This window comes from Thalia democratica, chromosome 3 (genome assembly GCF_965202585.1).
Source record: "Thalia democratica chromosome 3, ktThaDemo2.hap1.1, whole genome shotgun sequence".
In the NCBI taxonomy this organism is placed as follows: Eukaryota; Metazoa; Chordata; class Thaliacea; order Salpida; family Salpidae; genus Thalia; species Thalia democratica.
Window position 1 is genome coordinate 74978506 of NC_139167.1, and position 21596 is coordinate 75000101.

The 21596-nt window shown below is 26.8% G+C and overlaps 3 protein-coding genes across 3 annotated transcripts; 2 read left to right on the forward strand and 1 right to left on the reverse strand.

Annotated features, from left to right (window-relative positions):
• The first annotated feature begins 1770 nt into the window (after nt 1–1770).
• On the forward strand, nt 1771–5780 carry LOC145831928 (lysophosphatidylserine lipase ABHD12-like). The gene is made up of 3 exons (XM_082939282.1): nt 1771–1936; nt 2958–3258; nt 4877–5780. The coding sequence occupies exons 1-3, from the start codon at nt 1815–1817 to the stop codon at nt 5462–5464; spliced, it is 1011 nt and encodes a 336-aa protein (XP_082795408.1). The 5' UTR covers nt 1771–1814; the 3' UTR covers nt 5465–5780.
• A 630-nt stretch (nt 5781–6410) lies between these two features.
• Nucleotides 6411–12998, forward strand: LOC145831927 (ATPase GET3-like). The gene is made up of 7 exons (XM_082939281.1): nt 6411–6563; nt 7134–7345; nt 8250–8396; nt 8831–8928; nt 10362–10469; nt 11078–11281; nt 12334–12998. Exons 1-7 carry the CDS (start codon nt 6427–6429, stop codon nt 12466–12468), a joined length of 1041 nt encoding a protein of 346 aa, XP_082795407.1. The 5' UTR covers nt 6411–6426; the 3' UTR covers nt 12469–12998.
• Nucleotides 12999–17335: 4337 nt separating this feature from the next.
• Nucleotides 17336–19660, reverse strand: LOC145832539 (mitochondrial cardiolipin hydrolase-like). The gene is made up of 5 exons (XM_082939854.1): nt 19409–19660; nt 18920–19042; nt 18442–18556; nt 18083–18199; nt 17336–17445 (listed from the first exon to the last, which is right to left on the reverse strand). The coding sequence occupies exons 1-5, from the start codon at nt 19658–19660 to the stop codon at nt 17336–17338; spliced, it is 717 nt and encodes a 238-aa protein (XP_082795980.1).
• Between the last annotated feature and the right edge of the window lie 1936 nt (nt 19661–21596).

The following is a 21596-nucleotide window of genomic DNA, read 5'->3' on the forward strand; positions in this document are numbered from 1 at the left end:
GTAACTATTTGTTAATTTTAAAAACATACTAATAAAAGACAATAAGATTAAATTAAGAATATTGTTACCTATTACAACTACAGTTTTATAGGTTTGAGATTATAATACAAGTTGATAGTTTTATTAAAATCTTTGCATGTTTTAAGTACATGTACATGTTACTTTACATGTTTTAGGTTTTTGTATAAATTGTTTCTATACATTTTATGTTCTTCAGGGTTCGTGCGCGTCAGGCTAAGTCAGGCTAAATCAGGCTAAATCAGTTTTTTTGAAAAAAGTTGAAAAACGTCAGGCTAAATCAGTTTTTATGTTTAAAAATTTGAGAATCTCAGTTTTTGTCAGTTCAAATGCATGAAATTTTTTTAATTAAGATCAAATTGAGATGTGAATTTATTTCTAAATAAAGATTTAGTTATTAAAGACAAAATCAGTCAGTATTTGTAAAAATAAGTGCTTCAATGATAAATTTTTAAAATTTTATTACAATACAATGTTTCACTCGTTTAAAAAAACGAGATCTTCAGTTGTTTAAAATCTTATTCAAATAGAATAAGTGCTTAGAACCTTTTGTTGAATCTCTAAAATAATTTTAAGAATCTTCATTATTTTGTTTTTAGTAGATTATATACGTCATAATTATAAAAATTCATAAAAAAGTACAGTTTAAACATTACAGTTTAGTTCAACAACTTTGCTGTTTGTCTGAATTTGTTTACATGAGCTTTGTTTTTCAGAGCTTAGTTGGTTAAACTGTTTTTTATTATATATTTTATTATATATTATAAAGTTGTATAAATATTTTTTATTCATTCGTTTATAAAGATTTTTTTGAATAGCTTATGTAATAACATAAAAAGCTTAAACTGTTTTTTTAGTTTGAGTAGTTATTTCAAAAATTATGTTGTTAATGAAAAGATAAGTTTTAGAGTCCAGATCATGTGTTTAATACTTATCTTTATGTATTCGTTTAAAAGGATTCTTTGAAATAGCGTATGTAATATCATGATAAGTTTAATTTGTTATTTCAAAAATTAAGATGCTTTAATGATAACATAAAGTTTTTGAGAGATGTTTTTAACTACATTTTGTTTTTCTTTTACAGACTTATTCACATTTCTGTTTTAATAAAAGCTTCTGGTCCAGTCATGTAACTTATAATTGACGAATTCAAGTACTAATTGACACGAACCCTGTATATGGGTGATAAGTGGTGGATGTAACTAAGCCCCAAAATTTAATAAAGGTATGAATTCATTGAAGCAGAAATTATAATGACCAGTTAAAAATATTCAAGTTGCTGGGTAAGCAATGGATAAGTGTTGAAAAATAATTCATTTAAATTTTTATTTCTTTAAAAGTAGTTTTGTGAATACTTTTATTGCGTTAATTTGCTAATTAATACCCCCCAATACCTAAAATGCCTTCTGAAGGTGATTTTTTTTACTTTGAAAAAATGTCAGGCTAAATAGGTCTCTGTCAGGCTAAATGAAAAGGAATTTCGCGCACGAACCCTGGTTCTTGGTGTAAGCTACTATTATTTTTGATGATTGTATAGAAATATTTTCAATACTGCAATAGTACACTTTTAATTCAAATAACTTTAATAACAAACAAGGTAATGTTTATAAATCTGTTTGTTTATTTCTTTTTATTCATTGATATTCTTCATACAGTATTAGTTAAGAAATATTATTTGATATTTTTGTAATTTTTTATTAATAACAAAGTATAATCAAAAACTTAGTTGACAATAAAATGTTTTACAGATAATAAAACTTTTTATATACTAACAACATTTCAACAAAATAAATTTTATGTTCTTCCTTGTTTGTTTCACCTTTGTCTTGGGATTGTACGTCAGTTTCCCTGTTGCCATCGTTTTGTTTCCCAAAATATTATCCTTTCTTGTGTTTATGAACAGTGTCAAAAACCCAAGGTAATTGTATGCATAAGATTAAATAGAAATGTTTTTCAGTATACCCTAAATAGTATGTTTTATAAGTCTGAGTACTAAAATGTTAATTAAATTATTTTAATACTTTTTATTTTTAAGTTTGAATTTATTAAGACACAATTAATACCAAATATAATTAAATTTATTGTTTTTTTTTTTTCAAGTTATAAGTTATATACTTAATATTAGTATATGTATATTAATTTATCCTAACTTTAAAACAAGCTGTTACTTAAGGGCATAGGGGGGTAAACACCCTTTTTTGGTTTTTGATTTTATTTTATATAGTCTTTACTAAGCTAGAAGATGCTTTTTACGGATTTAAAAAATTTAAAATATTTTTTGAGATATAGCCGGTCAAAGTCGGAGGCAACAATAGGACCCTTATGGGAGGCGCAAACTAAAACGGCAAATAACTAGAAATCACTAAAAATCTATCTCCTCCTACGTTTTTTGAGATAACTACCTCAAATTTTCAGGAAATGTTCCTTGCAGTTTTTAGAAAATTCTGTCGGAACAGAATTTAAAAAAATTAAAAAATAAAAATTTTATAATAAAAAAACAAAAAAAAAACTGTTTTTTTTGTTTATTTTTTTTATAAATTTTTTTTTTTTTAATTTTTCAAAATTCCTTCCGACAGAATTTTCTAAATATATCAAGGAACATTTCCTAAAAGTTTGAGGTAGTTATCTCAAAAAACGTAGGAGGAGATAGGTTTTTAGTGATTTCTAGTTATTTGCCGTTTTAGTTTGCGCCTCCCATAAGGAACCTATTGTTGGCTCCAACTTTGACCGGCTATATCTCAAAAAGTATTTTAAATTTTTTAAATCTATAAAAAGCATCTTGTAGCTTAGTAAAAACTATATAAAATAAGATCAAAAACCAAAAAAGGGTGTTTATCCCCCCCCTATGCCCTTAAATGATTTTTTAATCATCTCTATTCTAAGTCAAAAAAAAATCAAACATAGTTTGTGTTAAGTAAAATGATTACTGTTTTCCCCAGATGCCTATCTCAACTGCATGACCCAAAAAAAGAGTACAATCTGGACGGAGTCGACAATGCCTACATAGAAGCGTCAGATGGCAACTACATAGGCCTGTGGAAGATGGCACCCTTTGATGCCAATGAGAACATTTCCCCCAAGGTGGTGTTGTATTGCCACGGCAACTCGTTTCACAGGGGCCACGGTCACAGATTGAACCTGTACGAAGTTTTGAGGGGTTTGGGGTATTGGGTTGTCACTTTTGATTACAGGGGCTATGGTGACTCCACGGGGACAGTGTCTGAAGAGAGTGCAGTTCAGGTTTGTTTTTGTGAAAAAATATGTATGTATTCATTAACTTCATAGAATGCCAATTTGATAATAAACATTGTAAAGTTATTATTTGTATTTTAAAATTATTTATTTGATTGGAACTAATTAGAAACTTAAGTCAGAAATATGAAAATTAAACTTTAATTAACCAAAAGGTTTATCTGGTTTGAGAGACATACTGAGGCTAGTTTGAAAAATGCAGGGTAAGTAACTAGTTGAAGTTTTTTGTGTGTTTTTTTCTGCAAAGTTCAGGTTAATGTTGATGTTTTTTTTTGGTCATGGTGGTTTTATTAATTTTTTAATCTAATTTATATTTTGCTTCTCGATAAGAAAATTAAACATCGTTTTTACCACTTTTTACATAAGTTTAAAAAGAATCTCAGGCTTTCTTTTTACCTTCAAAAAATTTAAATTTTGATGAAGTATACAAAAAAAAACATGAATTTACATAATGATTTTAATTTTTCATTAAATGGGACTAGTTAGGACCTTTAGTTATGACTGTTTTAAAAATGAAGATGTACTTTAGCATATACCATTTAATAAATATAAGTTGTAGTTAAGAGAACTAGGAGTAACAGCTTAAAATGTAAAATTAATTTATATAAAGTAAATTTTATAAAAGTAAAGAGTTATAAAAGTTTTTAATGAAGTACTTCTGATAATTTAACCTATAAGTTTTATAAGTAAGCAATATGTTTTGATTAGATGAAAAGCTTAATCTTAATTACTAGCTATTTTGCATTAATAAATTTAACGATATGCAACTTTTTAAGTTAAAATTTTTACTCAACTTTTTAGGTATTGAGGCCTTTTGATACTATTACTTTTAAGTGTTTATGCTTAATTTTTTTTTTGAATTATACTACTTTTCTCGGTTTTTTATCATAGACTTAAGCTGACTCTGGCTTTTATGCTATAAAAAGTAGCAATCTTGTTAGTATTTTCTAAGTATCCGATAAGAATAAAGAAACTTTTAGGGAAATTTTAATTAATAAATATACATATACCCAAGTATAATGCAGCTCATATAAAATTTCAGCATAATTATCAAAAATATAACTTGTTTATTCTCAACCAATATTTACAACATTTAAATATTGCAAATCAGTTTGTTATATTTTAGAACTGCACAAGTTTATTCTTTTTTATTTAATTTTAATAGCTTTATAAAACATCAATTAATAATCCATTAGACTTTTGAGAACGATAATCAGAAATAATGTTTTGTGCTGTGTTAGAAAATGCATATATGTGACCAATTTTGTTGTTTTTTCCACTTAATAATATAGCTCAGGATTTTAAATTACATTTTATTTCCAGGGTTTATGATATTCATGCAACTTACATTCAACTTTATTTAAGTTAACATTAACATGAAACATGTTGTGATTAAAAAAAATCAGGAAGTGCATACAAAGAGTTTATATAACATAATGTGTTTCAGGATATGCATACTCACTAAATGTTAAGTTAGTTACAAGAGGCATTGACTGTTTACCAATTGCAGTATTATAACAAAAGCCTTTTATTAAAAAATTTTGTTAAATAATTTCTAACATAAAAAAGTTGCGTACCAATATTTACTCATTTATTTATACTTCAGGACGTCCTCACTGCGTACAAGTACATGGACGAGGAATTCCCTGACGCCGGCAAAATTGTCATCTGGGCTCACAGTCTGGGGACTTCCCTGGCATCGAAAGCAGTGACGGAGATGCAGGTGAAAAAGTTCAGCAGGCAGCCGGACGCCCTGGTGCTGGAAGCTCCCTTCGACTCGATAAAGGGAATAATGGACAACTACCCCATTTCCAAGTTCCTGCTCAGCCTGTACCCGAGCGCATACATCCGGCGCAAGATAGACGAGACGATGGCCAGGAACGGCATGCATTTGAACACCAGGGGCTACCTGATGGACGTCAAGACCCCGGTGATGATCCTGCACGCCGAGGACGACAGTAAGGTGATTTTCAAGCTGGGCTACAAGCTGTTCAAGTACTTGCAGAAGAAGTTTGACGACAAGCTGGACGTGAGCCCGAGGTTTGTCAAGTTTGTCAGGTTTCAGAGGAAGCACCATCTGGGTCACAGCTGCATTTATTCCCACTGCAAAGTTAGCAATATTTTGAAGGAATTTGTGGAGGAGTGCTGTGACAAGGAGTGCACACAGCCCAAATTCAGGGAACTTGAATTTTGAACTGATAATTTAACAATAGTAAAACTTAAAATGAACTAAATAATAAGAAGCTCTCTTAATATATAAACATCTGTAAACTACATTATGTAGAGATAGGTTTAACGATATTAAAATTATTATTTATGTTATAAATTATTAGAACTCTTCAAACTTGTTTTTAAGTTCTGTAGACAACCTCTTTATTTTATTTTATGTTTTTTTTTCTGTATATGTTCGTTACTAACAGCCTGAGTGTTTATTTTTAGTTTGTTTTTTTACTACTAACACATTTAGTTTATTGATTCGAACAATTGCTATTGTTTTTACTTTATTTTCATTAGCCAAAGTATTTTTTGTTTATTTCTGTTTTCTAAATATGCCTGGTGAATATTTAAAGTCAACTAAACAAGAATATCTCTAATTTTTACCTGACTTAAAGTAATTTTATTTAAAAGCTCCTTGTATTTCCTCTTTCTGAACTAGTACTTTAACTAATATAATTTGACTATTAATATATGCACTGAACATTTTAAATAGTGTGCATTTTTTAGTACATACCAAATAACAAAGCTATAAAATAGCTACCCAAAATCAACTCAACAACTGTCTTTATTAATTTCGTTACATACTGTGTCTTCATTAAAAATTGTAGTAAGCAATGCATTTACCTTTAAAAATTGTATCTCTATGCACACTGTTGTATTGTTACATAAAGTTACACAATCGCCCTTTTTGTTTCCATATTATTTAGTTATTCATAGAATATTAAACCATTTATTTTACCCAATAGAATAAGTAAGGTTGAAACAGTACAGAAAGTAGTGACTTTAAAGTAACTACCAGTTGTAGTTTTCTACTGAATAAATTGTATAAACCTTGTGTTAATACCACCTGTACTATTAAGTTTAAAATCCTGGTCCATCTAAGCAAAAAGCACACGAGTCAAATTGCATGTTATTACAGCATTATACAAATTTATAAAAATGAGCGAAGAGAAGTTTTACGACTGCGACAGCGACTTGGAGCCCTGCGATCCCAACCTGCGGAACATCATCGACCAGAAATCGCTCAAGTGGATATTCGTGGGTGGTAAAGGAGGTGTTGGAAAAACCACTTGCAGGTATAAATTTGTATTTTTGTTTTGATATGAGCATTAATAGTAAGTGTTTGTTATTAATATTCGTGGGTGGTAAAGGCTGTGTAGGTGAAACCGCTGGCAGGTTTGATTGTTACGTTTGATTATTATTTTTTACTACAATAAGTTCTGAAGTAAACAATAAAGAACAAAACATGAAGATTTTATTTTAACACATTGTTAAATAATCAGCTTCAAACACATCAACTAATGATAATTACAAAAACTAAACAACAAGAAAAATAATACATCTCTATGTTAAAGAAAATCTTAATATACAAGGCTATTCACGATTTAATGAACAAAAACTATCCAAACAGTTCTTAGCTTAATAAAAACTTCTTTCTTATTGCAGTTGCAGCCTCGCAGTTCAGCTCGTAACTTTATCAAATTTATTAAAATTTAGTTTCAACATAAACATGTGTTATTTTTTATTTATTCTGTTACAGTTTACCAACCAATGGTACTTAAAAAATAAAATACAATCTTGTATTATGTACCAAAATTAGAATACCATGTATGTAAAAAAATTTAATAGTATTTTTCCTCACACAGTTGCAGCCTCGCAGTACAGCTGGCCAAGCACCGCGAGTCGGTGCTGATCATATCGACGGATCCGGCCCACAACATTTCGGACGCCTTCAACCAGAAGTTCAGCAAGGTGCCGACCAAGGTGAACGGGTTCGAAAACTTGTCGGCCATGGAGATCGACCCCGAAACGGGTGTTGAGGACGTTCCCGACGAACTGTTGGAAGCCAAGGAAGCTGGTTTGTGTGTTTTTGTTGAAATAAAGTCAAGTTAACAACCTAACTTTAAGTTATATGTTTAATGTGCTAAATTGTGTGTAATAAGTGAGTATATCAACGTTTATGCTTTATTGTTCATATTAAGATTAATAAATTCCCTATTATGTCTCCTCTTTACACGTTGAAGATTTTTTAAAAGAATAATAAAAGCTTGTTTTCATGTGTACTTTTGTATATATATGTTAGAAGCCAAGGAAGCTGGTAATTTTTATTTATTTATTTGTTGACTTGACTTTTAAATACTTTAAGAAAAGGTTTTTAAAAATGTTCCTAGAGAGTTGCTCCATAACTATAAATAAGTACTTCTAAAAGTAAGTACTTAGTTTCCAGTGAACTACTTAAAGCTGAAGAGGTTAATGAGAGACGTTTATGTATATGAAAATTTTATTGTTTATAAATAAGGGCTTTTTGGTTTGCTAAATAATCTTCAAGGTTTGTCACTTTGACTACTAATGTAAAATACCAAGTTTCAAATTTGAACATGTCAGCCATAATCATAAGTACCAACATTACCATTATATATATATATATACACACAATTCCTCCACAGGGAAACTAGTAGAATTTGAAAGCAATATTGAGCAGTTATATCTTGTAACATAATATTTGTATAAAATTGTTTATGTTTTATTTGTTTTTATATACAAATTAGTAAAGTATAATTAGTATACAATAAAAATCTCTTTCAAGCAGTTTACTAAAATATTTGTGAATGTTGTTATCAAACTTGTTTTATAAATGAAAAATCTGGAACAATAGTAAGTGTAATATAAACACACATATCTAGTATAAACATTGACATATAGTAAAATGAGCTACAGTCCAATTATTATTTTAACGAGTAATTAAACTCGTTTTTTTACAGGAGGGCTTATGTCAATGGGTAAGAACCTGATCAAAGAGTTCACCACTTCAATACCGGGTATTGACGAGATGGTATCATACGCAGAAATAATGAACCTTGTAAGAGCTATGAAGTTTGAAGTTGTGGTGTTCGACACTGCCCCTACAGGTTAATAGCATTTTGTAACTTGAGGAATTAAAATATTTTTTTTAAAGACAGGTAAAAAAAAATAGTTGGTTGGTGTTTGTTATATGAGTTTTAAGTACTTATATCTTAATGATTTTACTTAGAATACGATATCGAAAAAATTGTGATGTTAATATCTTTCTTAGTATTGATTGTGTTGAAAACTTTTGTTTATGCAATCCATTTTGTTTATGTTTTGTAAATAAATGTTTCAAAATGTTTTTGTTAGTTGTGTGTATTATAGCAATTATTATATAATGTCATCTAAATTTTGTAACTTACATGTAATTAATGAAATTGATAATACTGTTATAACTCTTAACAACTATTACTTTAGCACTTATGTGAAAAAAAAATAGTATTTTTTTTTTAGTTTTTCAACATTCAAACAATCTTTTTACATTTGTTTCAAACAGGTCACACTCTAAAGCTACTGAAGCTTCCCAACACTGTTGAGAAAGTGTTCGGCAAATTCATGGGAATGAAGAGCATGATATCTCCTCTTTTGAGTCAGGTAACTTAAATTTATATTTATTTTATTTTATATAAAAGTATTATACCTCCTCTTATCAGCCTATACTATAAAGGTTTTTTCGTAGTTATTAAAAATTTGCTGAAATTTGACCTATTTTTATTTTAACATAGTTTTGTTATGAATAAGTTAATTTATTTTAGTTAAAAATTTGTAAGGTTCTATAAGGTTTTCTTTGTGTGTCATTAGTTTATTATCAGCTTTCTTTGTTTATTTTTACCAGGGTATTATTCCAGATTTGACTAACCAGGTATGTACAATTACACTACCAATTTACGTAATTATCACAAAGTATATATTTTTTTTATTTAAGTATTTCTATAAGTTCGCAATAGCGGTTTAAACGAGTTTTGAGCTTTAAATAAAACATTTTATAGAAATACATAAATCAGTTTATCAACCATTCAATTTTTTTAAATTTGTTAAGAAAGTACAATATAAGTTCTAATATTACATTTATTGATACAAATAATATGCTGTGTTTGAAAAATTTTCAAAAAATAAACTACTATATTATGAAAATATTAATAGGATCTAAACAAAAAATTACTAAGTAATCTGTGCACACTTTATTTCATACACACTTTTTACCAGTTAGCATGTTTGTTATTGTAACTTTTATTTAACGTGCACACCTTAAATTAAACTATGCACGCTTGAAATCATGACAGTTTTTTTGAACTTAATTTTTTTTCTTGGTAACTTTTTTCTGAACTGACAATTTTTCTGAAATATTTCTTTATTCTCCTTTAGTATTAATTTATTCATTTTGCACACTATGAATATAAAATATTTCTGCAAGTTTAGCATTGTATATTAACAAGTTCTTCTTTTTTATAAATCAACTTCTTATAGCATAAGTTTAATTTCGGTTCATCGCTATGTTTGATAATAAATGTTATTTTTGAACTTTTTTGATATTAATACTGTATTGTTATTTATTAAAGCGTGATAAATTCTTAGGTATACTTTTTTTTTTGCTTAACAATATGGTAATCTTTTATGATTTACACGCGACCAATATGGTGTGTGTATTTATAATTTTTATTTCAGCATGCTTATGGCAAGTTGAAACTCTTTAGGTCATTTATCCCGCATTGATCTCTTTACAGTTAGTTAATGGTCGGAATAACTTTATTTTTCCACCATTTTGCACAGTACACTCTTTTTTCACAGCTTGCCAGTATGTTATTAACGAATAAATAGTTTTATTTTTTGTTTTTAAGTTTTTTTCTTTTACAAAGTTCGAAATAATTGATTTTATGTAATGTCTTAACACTTTAGTATCTTGATATTCTTTTCCATGCCTTACTTAGTTTGGATCAATGTTCGGTTTGGGAGTTGTAAACTTGGATATAATAATATTATTAATATTTGTAATTATTTACATTTACTAATATGCAATATTCTAACAGTTTGGATCAATGTTCGGTATGGGGGATGTCAATGCTGATATGATGGAATCTCACCTTTCAAATCTCCTTCCCACCATCAAGACACTCAATGAAGAGTTCAAAGATGCTGTTAGTTTAGATTAAAGTACTTTTTTAAATCAAAGACGTTTATCAAAAACGTAGTATGTTTTTCTAGAAGTCACCATTGAATAGTTGAACTAGACACTCTCAAATACAAATAGTTTTTCCCGTTCTTAAATAAAATATCAACCAAACAAAATTTTACTAACCCTATAACAGTTTTTTTTTGACTTCTTTAAATCTTTCACCATGTTTTGTTGGCAAAATAACATTGTACTGTACATGTATATGAAATAAGTTTGTGCTAGAATACCACCTGCAAAATATTAAAAAGAAACATGATGCTAAACACTATTTCGTAACAACAGACAAAGACAACATTCGTGTTTTAAGTAGGTGTAATGATATCAAGCTGCCAAATTACGTCTCTGTGAATTTCTTATAAAAGTTTAACTATAAACTGAGAAACAGAAATAGTTTTCAAATTCTGAATTCTTAAAAAAAATCAAAATACTTATTGCACATAGTAATATAATTGATCTTCTTTGTCAATACTACATACTTAATATTGAAAAAGAAGATCAATTAATAATTAAAAAATAAATAAAGAAAAATAGTTCACATCTTAATTAAAAACTATCTCATGATAATCACAGACGAAAACGACATTCGTGTGCGTGTGCATAGCAGAGTTCTTATCATTATACGAAACTGAACGCCTAGTACGTGAACTGATGGAGATGAATATCGACACTCACAACGTGATAGTCAACCAGATATTGTACCCGGACACCGAAGACTGCAAACCGTGCAAACTTTGTAAGTCACGATGCAACCTTCAATCTAAATACCTCGGGCAGGTATGTAGTTTATTACTTATTTATATAAAACATCAATCTTATTTTTTTCATGTTAAAACTGTTTCATTAAAACTAATATACAAGTGGTTATAGGTTATTACTTTACTTTAAGTTACTTTTGAGTCCCAGCCTAAAACGATAGTTTGGTGACATTCAGTTTCTTTTTTGTTAAAAACCTAAATAAAACAATATTGTAAAACTACCATTAATTTATTTCAAAACCTCTTCCTAAAAAAAAACTTAGTCAGTTAAAAATACAATTACAAGTTTTTATTTTGTTAAAATAAATTTATTAATATTTTTAGTGCACCTGCATATATTAGTAAATATAAAGATTTATTCTGATTCAATATTTTGAAATCTAATTTAACGGCTGATCAATTTTCACCATATTTTGAGTTATCTTACACTATTTTAAGAATTTAAATAAGAATATTGAATAAAAATTTGTTTTTATTTTAATCTAATTGTTTAAATACTTTTTTCCAAGACTGTCACATATCTTTTTTAATTTATTTAAGCATTGACGAGGTCTGTGACCGAAACTTAGTTTGTAAAATAAATTCATACATTACACTATATTAGTTTCTTTTTGTTACAAAAATCAAGCAGATCAAAGCATTGTATGAAGATTTCCGTGTAGTCAAAATATCATTATTATTTAATAAATAAGATATAATTAGTTATATTAAATAAACAGATCAAAGCATTGTATGAAGATTTCCGTGTAGTCAAAATATCATTATTATTTAATAAAAAAGATATAATTAGTTATATTAAATAAACAGAGCAAAGCATTGTATGAAGATTTCCGTGTAGTCCAAATATCATTATTATTTAATAAAAAAGATATAATTAGTTATATTAAATAAACAGAGCAAAGCATTGTATGAAGATTTCCGTGTAGTCCAAATATCATTATTATTTAATAAAAAAGATATAATTAGTTATATTAAATAAACAGATCAAAGCATTGTATGAAGATTTCCGTGTAGTCAAAATATCATTATTATTTAATAAATAAGATATAATTAGTTATATTAAATAAACAGATCGAAGCATTGTATGAAGATTTCCACGTAGTCAAAATGCCACTGCAGGAATCTGAAGTGAGGGGAGTTGAAAAAGTGAAAAAGTTTTCGGAGTTTCTCGTCAACGAATACAAACCTGAAAATTCTCAATCCTGATTGAAAATGACGTAGATGCTTTAATAAGGACTTTTTTCTATTTAAATTTACTAACATGACACACTTAAATTGATCGGTTTGATATCTTGAAAGTTAATTTTACTGTGTTTTTGTTTAAATTATTTAATATTAAAAATTATTAGCCCTATCAGTTAAAAGCGTCTATGATTCATATCAATATGTTCTATTTATCTAGGTACTTTTTTGGATAGCACTAAAACAAAATAGTATTTCAATTTAATTTATTTATAAGTTTACCTTCTCTTTTGTTCCTTCTACAAGTTTATATGTAGTAATCCCATACAGTGCGTTCTATTTATTTAAGTATTGATATTTACAGGCTAAATTGAAAGAAATCTTATATTGGTCTTAACTTTTGCGTGTTGTGATTCGTAATAATTAAATGCACAAGTTAGGCCTGAAGGATTTTAAAGTACCAAAAATAGATGTTCTTTTTTAAATTAGAATCTTATAAGTTTTGTTTCACATATATAACTATATGCAGCAGTTGCAATAATTTGTTTTGTTGATCGACTTTAAATAAATTTCTACAAGTTCTTGTTTTATTTTAAAAATATGCATGTTGATTAACATATTACTATAAATTTATTTCCTGTGCATCATTAACTTTATTGATCTTAAATACATAAATAATTCTAAATAAGTTCATGAACAAATAACCCAACATACTTGATTAAATTTTTTTTTGATATTGAGCTTAAAATCAAATTTACTTTTAAGGTAAAACGAAAATTTAAAACATTTATGCTAGCATTCAAAAAATGTTTTATCACATTTGCTATAACTTGAGTTATAATTTGTATAAAGTTATTTTACGATACTTTAATTATGTAGCTAAACTGAGTTTTGAAATTAAAAGCATTTTTGAAGCTTTATAACCAAAATTAGCATGCTTACTATACAGTATCACATTTTAATGCTTTATACCTGTGGTTTTTACGGTGATAGAAATTCGTGCTCACTAAATCAAAAAATACACCCTAACTCGAAACTTCTCTGAATTATGCCTGAGACATTTTTTGTTTAAGCTCCAGAATGTCTAGTGAGTATTTCAAAAAAAAAAACGCTGGAAAATCAAAAGTGTAAATTTAAAATAAATTTCATGCACTCCGTTTAGACCACTGCTCTATAAAATGTGCAACCAAATGTCTATCGAACCTACTAAAAGAAGGTATTGTTCCCAGCGTAACTAACTATCTTTGAAATGTAGTCCGGCTAGTAAAATATATATTCTGACATCCCTTTTGCAGACATATACAGAAGCTTTGATAGTCAATAAATTCCAAGTCTTGAATTCTACTGGTACTAATCTCGTAAGTATTTGATAGTTACTCATCTTGATAATGCTTTTTTTTTTTCGTCGTCCATTTATTTATCTGACGTTAGTGTAAACATAAACTATATAGTCAGGTACAAATTTTCTACATAATTAAAATCAAATACTTGTTTTTTACATATACAAAAATGAAGACTTATGTCTAACTGAAACGCAAAGAAACGTATTAGTCGTACATCATACAAAAACTTTTCAAAAAAATTTCAAAATATTTTACTCTTTATACTGATGTCTTAACTTTTTAGGTATTTTATTAATAGGTATGTTAAGTTGTAAAATTTTGTTTTCCTTTAAACTTCTGATGTTAGTTAAGTATTGCTTGTTGAACGATAAAAGAAAATAGCTAATAATATTTGGTCCAAAAACCTGTGTAAGAAATAACCTTTCGGTTATCGAGTCGTACACCAAATGCTTATACAACCTACTACGAGCGAATTTGTTAAGACATTAATGTTTATTAGAAGTAAGAAACGTCGTTTCTGTTTTTCTCACACTTAACAAGTTATCTTTAAAAAAAAGTAGTCAGGATGTTTCGAAATAATATGGATAATTCCATTAATTTTTACCGCCTTTTACTCCCGAAGAATAATATTTAGATAAATTTCAAGCTTACTAAGTTTGTTCTGAAGTCTTTGTAATGCATGATATTTATAATCATATTTTTGATTAGTAAAATGATCATATTCTATTTACTTTTCTAAGTGGTAAAAAAAAATATTCATAGATATCAGTAAAATGTATATACTAAGTTTAGAAATTAACGTTTAAAAGTTTTTATTGTAACTTATTTGTAGCAAATAAAAACTTTCATTTAGATTATTTTAACAACTAAGTAAGTTAAAAGCACTTATATCTAATGTTTTTTAGCTTCTTCAACTAAATTAAGATCATTTAACTTAATGAATAATGATTGATTATAACAATAAGAAATTTTACAATAAATTTTTCAGCTCGAAGTTATTTCTTAAAATTTGTATGTTCTTCAAATTAATAAGTTATCAAATAAGCTATTTATTTAAACTGTTTTGTTAAGTAAGTTTGTTTTATTAAATAAGCTATTTACAACAATTAAAATTTTAATAAAAAACTAAATCAACAATTTTTTACTAGTTTAAAAAAGTATTCTTCAATGCAGCAATATTTAACCTTTTCTAAAGCGGTGCACAGTAACCTACTGAAAAAAAGGCCCAACGTACTATAAAAACAAACAAATAACTTTAAGTCATAAATTTTTTTCTTTTGAGTCTTTTAATATTTAAAAAATGTCTTAAATTATACTATATATTTATTTATGTTTACAGGACAACAAAAATTATTTATTAAGTTTATCGTTTACAGTGAAATAGTTTGCACATCGAGATAACTACTTATATAAAGTGTTTAAGTTAGTTTTTATTATAAACTTATACTAAACTTTTCATAACATAAACGTAAGAAGCATTGATGGTCATTTTAATGATGTAATTAACACTAAAGAAACGAACAGTAGAATAAACAAAATGACACTTAATTCCACAGGCTAAGTACTGGGACATAATAAAAACTTGGCAGTCGTAGCTTAACGTGCCTCAATCTAGACTGACACTTTCCTCAACCTTTGTTGGTCGGCAATCAGATGAAACGTTATATAGCATGTTAAATTAATTGTGAAGGTACAGCTTATTGTTAACAAGACTTTTTTGGGAATTATTGTTTCAATTTTGAAATACTAAATCATAAATGGCACCTGAATAATACCTTAAGAACTTGAGTTTCAGATACTAAAATTGATATGTAGCTGATATAGATCTATTGTACTTAAAAAGGGCTGACTCATTTAGTTTTGAATATTATAAATAACTTCAAGTACATCAACACCGATCTACTCACTTTTTATCCCCTTTTGCTGATGAATATTTTCTTTTCTTTTATTAAGCAAAAATTACGTAAAAGACGAGAAGTAAAATTAGAACTCAATTCTTATAAGTTTGGAAGATGAAAAAAATTATCCATCGAATTAGGTTTTTCCATAGTGGGCCGAGTGACCATGGGCAGCAAAAGGGGGGGCATGAGGTCATAACTTGAAACTTACTTTATATATTCTAGAGTTGATGTTATGTAGAGCAAAAAAAAGGTCTTAGGTATTTTAAATGGTATAAAAGTTGATTTTATTTCTGAACTTTTATCTCTTTCAATAAAGTTTCGCCAATAATTTCTAAAAACTTATTTGTCCTTATGCTTATGAAACCTTGTAAAAATGATTTTTGGAATTCAATTACCAACAAAAAGTGTACATTTGTTTAAACTGTAAATATTTGCATTACATAAATACTTATTCGAGTTAATTTATAATAATTGGGGATCTCATTTGTATTTTTTTATTTACAAGCTATTAGAATTGTTATCTTTTGATTTTAAAGAGAACAATTAAAGATCTAAACTTATTGCTAAGGAAAATAATGTAACTTCCAATATTTTAAGGTTTTATTTTTGTTAAATAGCCAATTATATAAAAGATTTTCGCTGAATTACTTGATTGCCTTCGTTTTTATTTTATTCATTAGGTTTTATACCTTATTGACAGTTTTAATTTAAGGCTAATATCTTCTTACATGTTTACCTTACTTTCAGATTTAATTATTAACTGACGATATTATTTGAATGAAACGTTGTTTTGAAAACAAAATCTTAAAATATTAGAAGCTAAAATAACTTATTAAAGAAAATTAGTGCAAAAATTTGTTTTTATAGATCTCATTGATATCAATAACCAATTTATTAGAACTTTATTTTAAAAATAATTTCACGAATAAATAAATCTGTGTTACACTAACATTTTTTTTTTAAAGTTTGATTTTTTTTTACTTGTTTTTATGAGATTTAATTACTCTATTTTTTTTATTAAAAATAAAAATTTTATTAATGATAAATTCTAGTAACTTATTTAAAAATTTTTATGTTCATTAAGCAATGGAGATAAAGAAATCTTACTAAGTAGTTGTGAAGTTAGACCTACCCAACTTTAAAGAAAAAAAACTGAGAATTTAGTTATGTAATATGTAACTTAACTGAAAAAAAAAAAAAAAAAAAACTATTCTTCTGAAAACAAAAGGGAAGTATTAGAAAGAAAAAGTATAAAATTTATATCTGGTACACAAGGCTTTTAATAAAAGTTATTATTAATAATTATTATAAAAGAAAAAAGATAATTTAACTAACATTTAACTAGAATTTTAACATTCACCTCTAAATATTCAGGTATACACAGCACAATAAAAAAAAGAAAATTAAATAAGTTCTAGTTAATAAGAAACTTAATTGAGATTTTTAGGTTTACAAATTTAAATTTTTTTATGAAATTATAATAAACAAATAATTTCACTTTTAAAGGCTATGGAACTAAAACTATCAAACATAATGAAGTAGTTTAAATTGTAATGACCTTAGAAATTTTTCAAAATCAAACGTTAACGTTTTAAAAACAGTAAAGTTTTTAGGTTAACAGTATTTTTTATGATTTTATAAAATAATTCAGTAAGTAGTGTCTTCGCAGTCAAATTTCTTCCATAAAACTTCAAACCGGTTATTGTAAGATTGTACAATATCGGGATAATTTGTTACAATCACATTCTCGTTGTTACCTGAATAAATATATTATTAATTTATCTATTTCTAAAAAATATATATAAATTTCATTAACTTAGTATATAGAGCTTCTGTTTATTTCTTAAAATATTTCAAAATCGAATTTTATTGCATGAGTTAATGAGAATAAAAATAAAATATAACTAAATATATCCAAAAAAGGTTCAGTTTATAGCACATTGACAAAAACTATACTTTAATTTTAAAGGTTAAGTATTCAATGTATTCAGCTATTTATAATTACTCTTTGCATAAATCCAACTCAAATATGTTTTTAACCAACTAAGACATATTAAGATAAAAAAAATATCGTGAAAACTTATAAAAGTTCAGCGAAAGCGTTACATAGTTATAAAAAACAACAGTATGACTTAAAAAAACTACTATAGACAATTTGAAACTTTTTTATAACTTATACAATTCTTTTATACCTTTAATCATTGCTTCTAAAACTTTTCAAAGGCGATGCATAGTCAAATAATGAAAAAAAAGTATGCGCAAATAAAACATTTTAATAAATAAGATTAATGTGGTATTATTTTTTTTATAAAACTTGGTAATATTTGTTAGTAGCTTAAACATTCTTTAGAAAAAAATTCACCACAAAAAAATCAACTTTTAAACTCAACCAACCGACAAAAGCAGCTTGAGTCCAGTTAGCAGAACCCATCACAGCAATACTTCTATCAACAACAATAAACTTGTGATGCATGTAATAATCAACTACTTTGTGATGACGAACATTTATACCTAGATAAATATTATAGTACTTTTATCTGATTAGGATTTATAATAAACTTGTAGCGTGTACAAATACTAACATTATTTTGCATCTAAAAATTAAACTTTCTATTTAACTAGGAAAAATTTCAATGTGTTAAGTGAACAACTAACAACAATACTTCCAGAAAAAGAAAATATTAAATTTAAAACATTGAAGTAGATAATTTAAAGCTGTCATTTAATGAATTTATGTATATAAGAATAAAAACCAGCTTGAAAGAAGTCTTTAATTTTGGAACCACTTTTGTTCATGAACTCAGTATCAGTAACTAATCTGACTTGCACACCTTGATTGTATTTTCTCAATACTGCGTCTGCTAACTCCTATGTTAATTTAACATTAGTATACATTAAGAAATCCTAATCCTTTTTCTGTTTAAAACTTTGTTTGCTAACTCAAAATAGATTTTTGTATATAAAATGATAAAAATACTGATTTAAAGTTGTTTTTAATAAAATTAGTTTCATTGACAAAATTAAGAAAAATTTAAGTAGAATCAGTTTTGTAGTTTTGTTTTTAAATTAAATCATCATTCAGCCAATAGACTATTGGTTATTATTAATTATTCTTTTTTTGATTTCATATAAAATATTTAAAATAAAATACTATTTAAATAAGCTTTATACAACAACAATAAACACATAAAAAATTGTTTTTTTTGAATTTCATTAAAACTTAAAACAAACCTTGCAAGTAAGACTGTACATGGAGATATCAATGTACTTATTAGCATGCATTATAACTTGTATAAGTTGGTAAAACTGATTGCTTGTATCGTGACAACTCATACAACTTTCTTGCTGGCAACCCTGTGTTTGTACAAACAAAGTATTATTAAAACACAAGCGAGTGAACAAAAACACTGACGAAATCTTATTTTTGACTAAAATGATGGTGACAGATAATAGGTTTATTCGTTAAAAAGTCGTAAATTAACTAAAGAAAATTATGTTGCATTAAAACAATCTGATCAAAAAATCATATATAATTCTATAAAAGATATAATCTAAAAGTATAATAATCACTCAAATCACTTTGAAAATTTATGAAGTAAGTTGATACGAATTCGTCTAAGTTTAGTTCAAAACTAGAAACAAATTATAATAAAAGATTAATCAGGGCGAACTACTTTAATATTTGTTCTTACTACTTATATACTCGAATTAAAACTAAACCTGGGGTTTGAATATGAAATCGTAGCAGGGACTCTTGGCAATCGGAAAGAACAGAACTTTGCTCCAATACTTTTCACTAACTTGCAACTCTTGCACAGTTTTATTGATTTGCTTGCTAATATTTAGATGTTGCTTGTACAAGTAACACAATGTAGATGTGGATCCGAGCAGTAATAATATTTGCTTTATTGATGGAAACTGATCTAACAAGCCTTGCTTTATTACGTCGAGAGGGGCTTTTATTAAAGACATGTCTTTATATATAGCACCTAAAAAAATTTAAGTTTTAAAAAAGTTAGTTTAATTTAGTTTAAATTTTAAGGAATTTTTTTAAGGCCTTTATTTAGTAGCTAATTATATTTAAGACAATTTAAACGATCCTTATAAGATCAAGAAACTATGGCCTACAGGGCCAGATCCGACTCGCCAAAAGAAATCTGTGGCCTGCGACTTATCGTTTAGTTTGAAAACACCTTGTGCAAAACAACTAAAGATAAACACTTATTATATTTAACTAGTACAAATGCTTTTTAGTTTGACAACCAATAAACGACAGTGCTTTTAAAGTGATCAGCTCAATAATTTTTAGCATTGTTTTTTTTATTTTTTTTTGTTATAAAACTACGGAAAACGATGAAGAATTATTTTGCTCGAACTTGACCGTTTAAACATAAAATTTACTAACAAACACTAGAATATTTTATAAGCCTTATTTTATCAAAAAGTAGGTTGAACGTTTAAAATTTCTTACTTTAACTTACAATAAATCAATTTTTAATCGTTACTTAAGTTTGAAATAAAAAAAATTATTCTACGCCAAAAGAATTTTTCCTCTAAATCTAGAAAAAAATACTGAGTATAACAGTAAATTTTAGTAGAACTTAAACTTTATAAGTTCGATTAAAATGTGTTACAACAAAGAAATGCTGATATACGTTTTGTTGAAAATTAAAAAAATACAATTTTCTTTCTTTATATTGCAATTTGTATACTTTATACTTTTTAAATGGTACTTATCATTAATATAATATAAATACAAAGGTAATACTTGATAAGGTAAACTTAAAATATTATTTATTTGTAATATTTTCAAGACAAAATTATTCCTCTTTTTTTAGTATGTTAAGATTTTCTTTGTACATAACTTTAATTATTCTACCATGAGTGAAACTTGTGATAACATATAGCATAATTTGTGGTCATCACAGTGTGCACACACGCACACTAGTGTGCACGAAACTTATTTTGAGTGCTCACGAGAACAGAATTTTAAGGCGTTTAAAGTTCATGTAAGGCCAAGAAATCTAATTTGAAACTAGAAATTCTGGAGTTTATGGTGAAGAGCACAAATATGAGTGAGAAAAAAGTCTCAGTCATATTTGAGGGGTGTTTTGAAACTTGAACTAGATATAGCTACTACACTTTTGGGGGTTTCGAGCTAGGGGTGCGCAGAGGTTTATTTATTTTAGTGTGGATAGATTTCAGTTACCGTGAAGACCACCTAAGCAATTAAGCAAACAGTTAACTTTAGATTTTTATATTTAAAACTGTAACAAATAACTTATGTAACTTGTGTTAAATCCTGAAGTTTTTTATTTTTACAAGGATAACAATTACAAGTAAAACCTTGTTTGTTTTTGATTCATATAACAATTGTTTACTACTTTGATAAAAAAGGTCTAAAATAAAATATGTGGTATTTAAGTTGTGAGTTTTTGTATCTGAGACTTTAAGTAAAACTTAAAAGAAAGAACTAAAACATTTTTTAGTTCACTATAAAAAAGAAGCGTTTAAAAATGTAAACAGAACTTCAACTTATGATTAAAACTTTACTTTTTATATTTGCTCATAAAATAATCTTTTTTGGACGTAATTAAGTTGATTTGAACTCATGTATAAAACACTATTTATTTTAGCTTATTTACTAGTCTTATTACGTAGAGAGTTCAAGGCCATGAGCTGAACAAATTATAATAAGATAATTTTATATATACTACATAGCAACTTTAAAATTGCGATTCTTAATCTTTCGAAAAACTTTTCTTACTTAAAATCTAAAAACGTTGTTTGCAATATATACTTTCAAGTTTACAATATACTTTTACAAATCTGAAAATCCTATTCTCAAAGTAGTACTTCCAATCGTTTAAACTATTTATAAAATAGGATTTAGAAAATTAAATCCTTG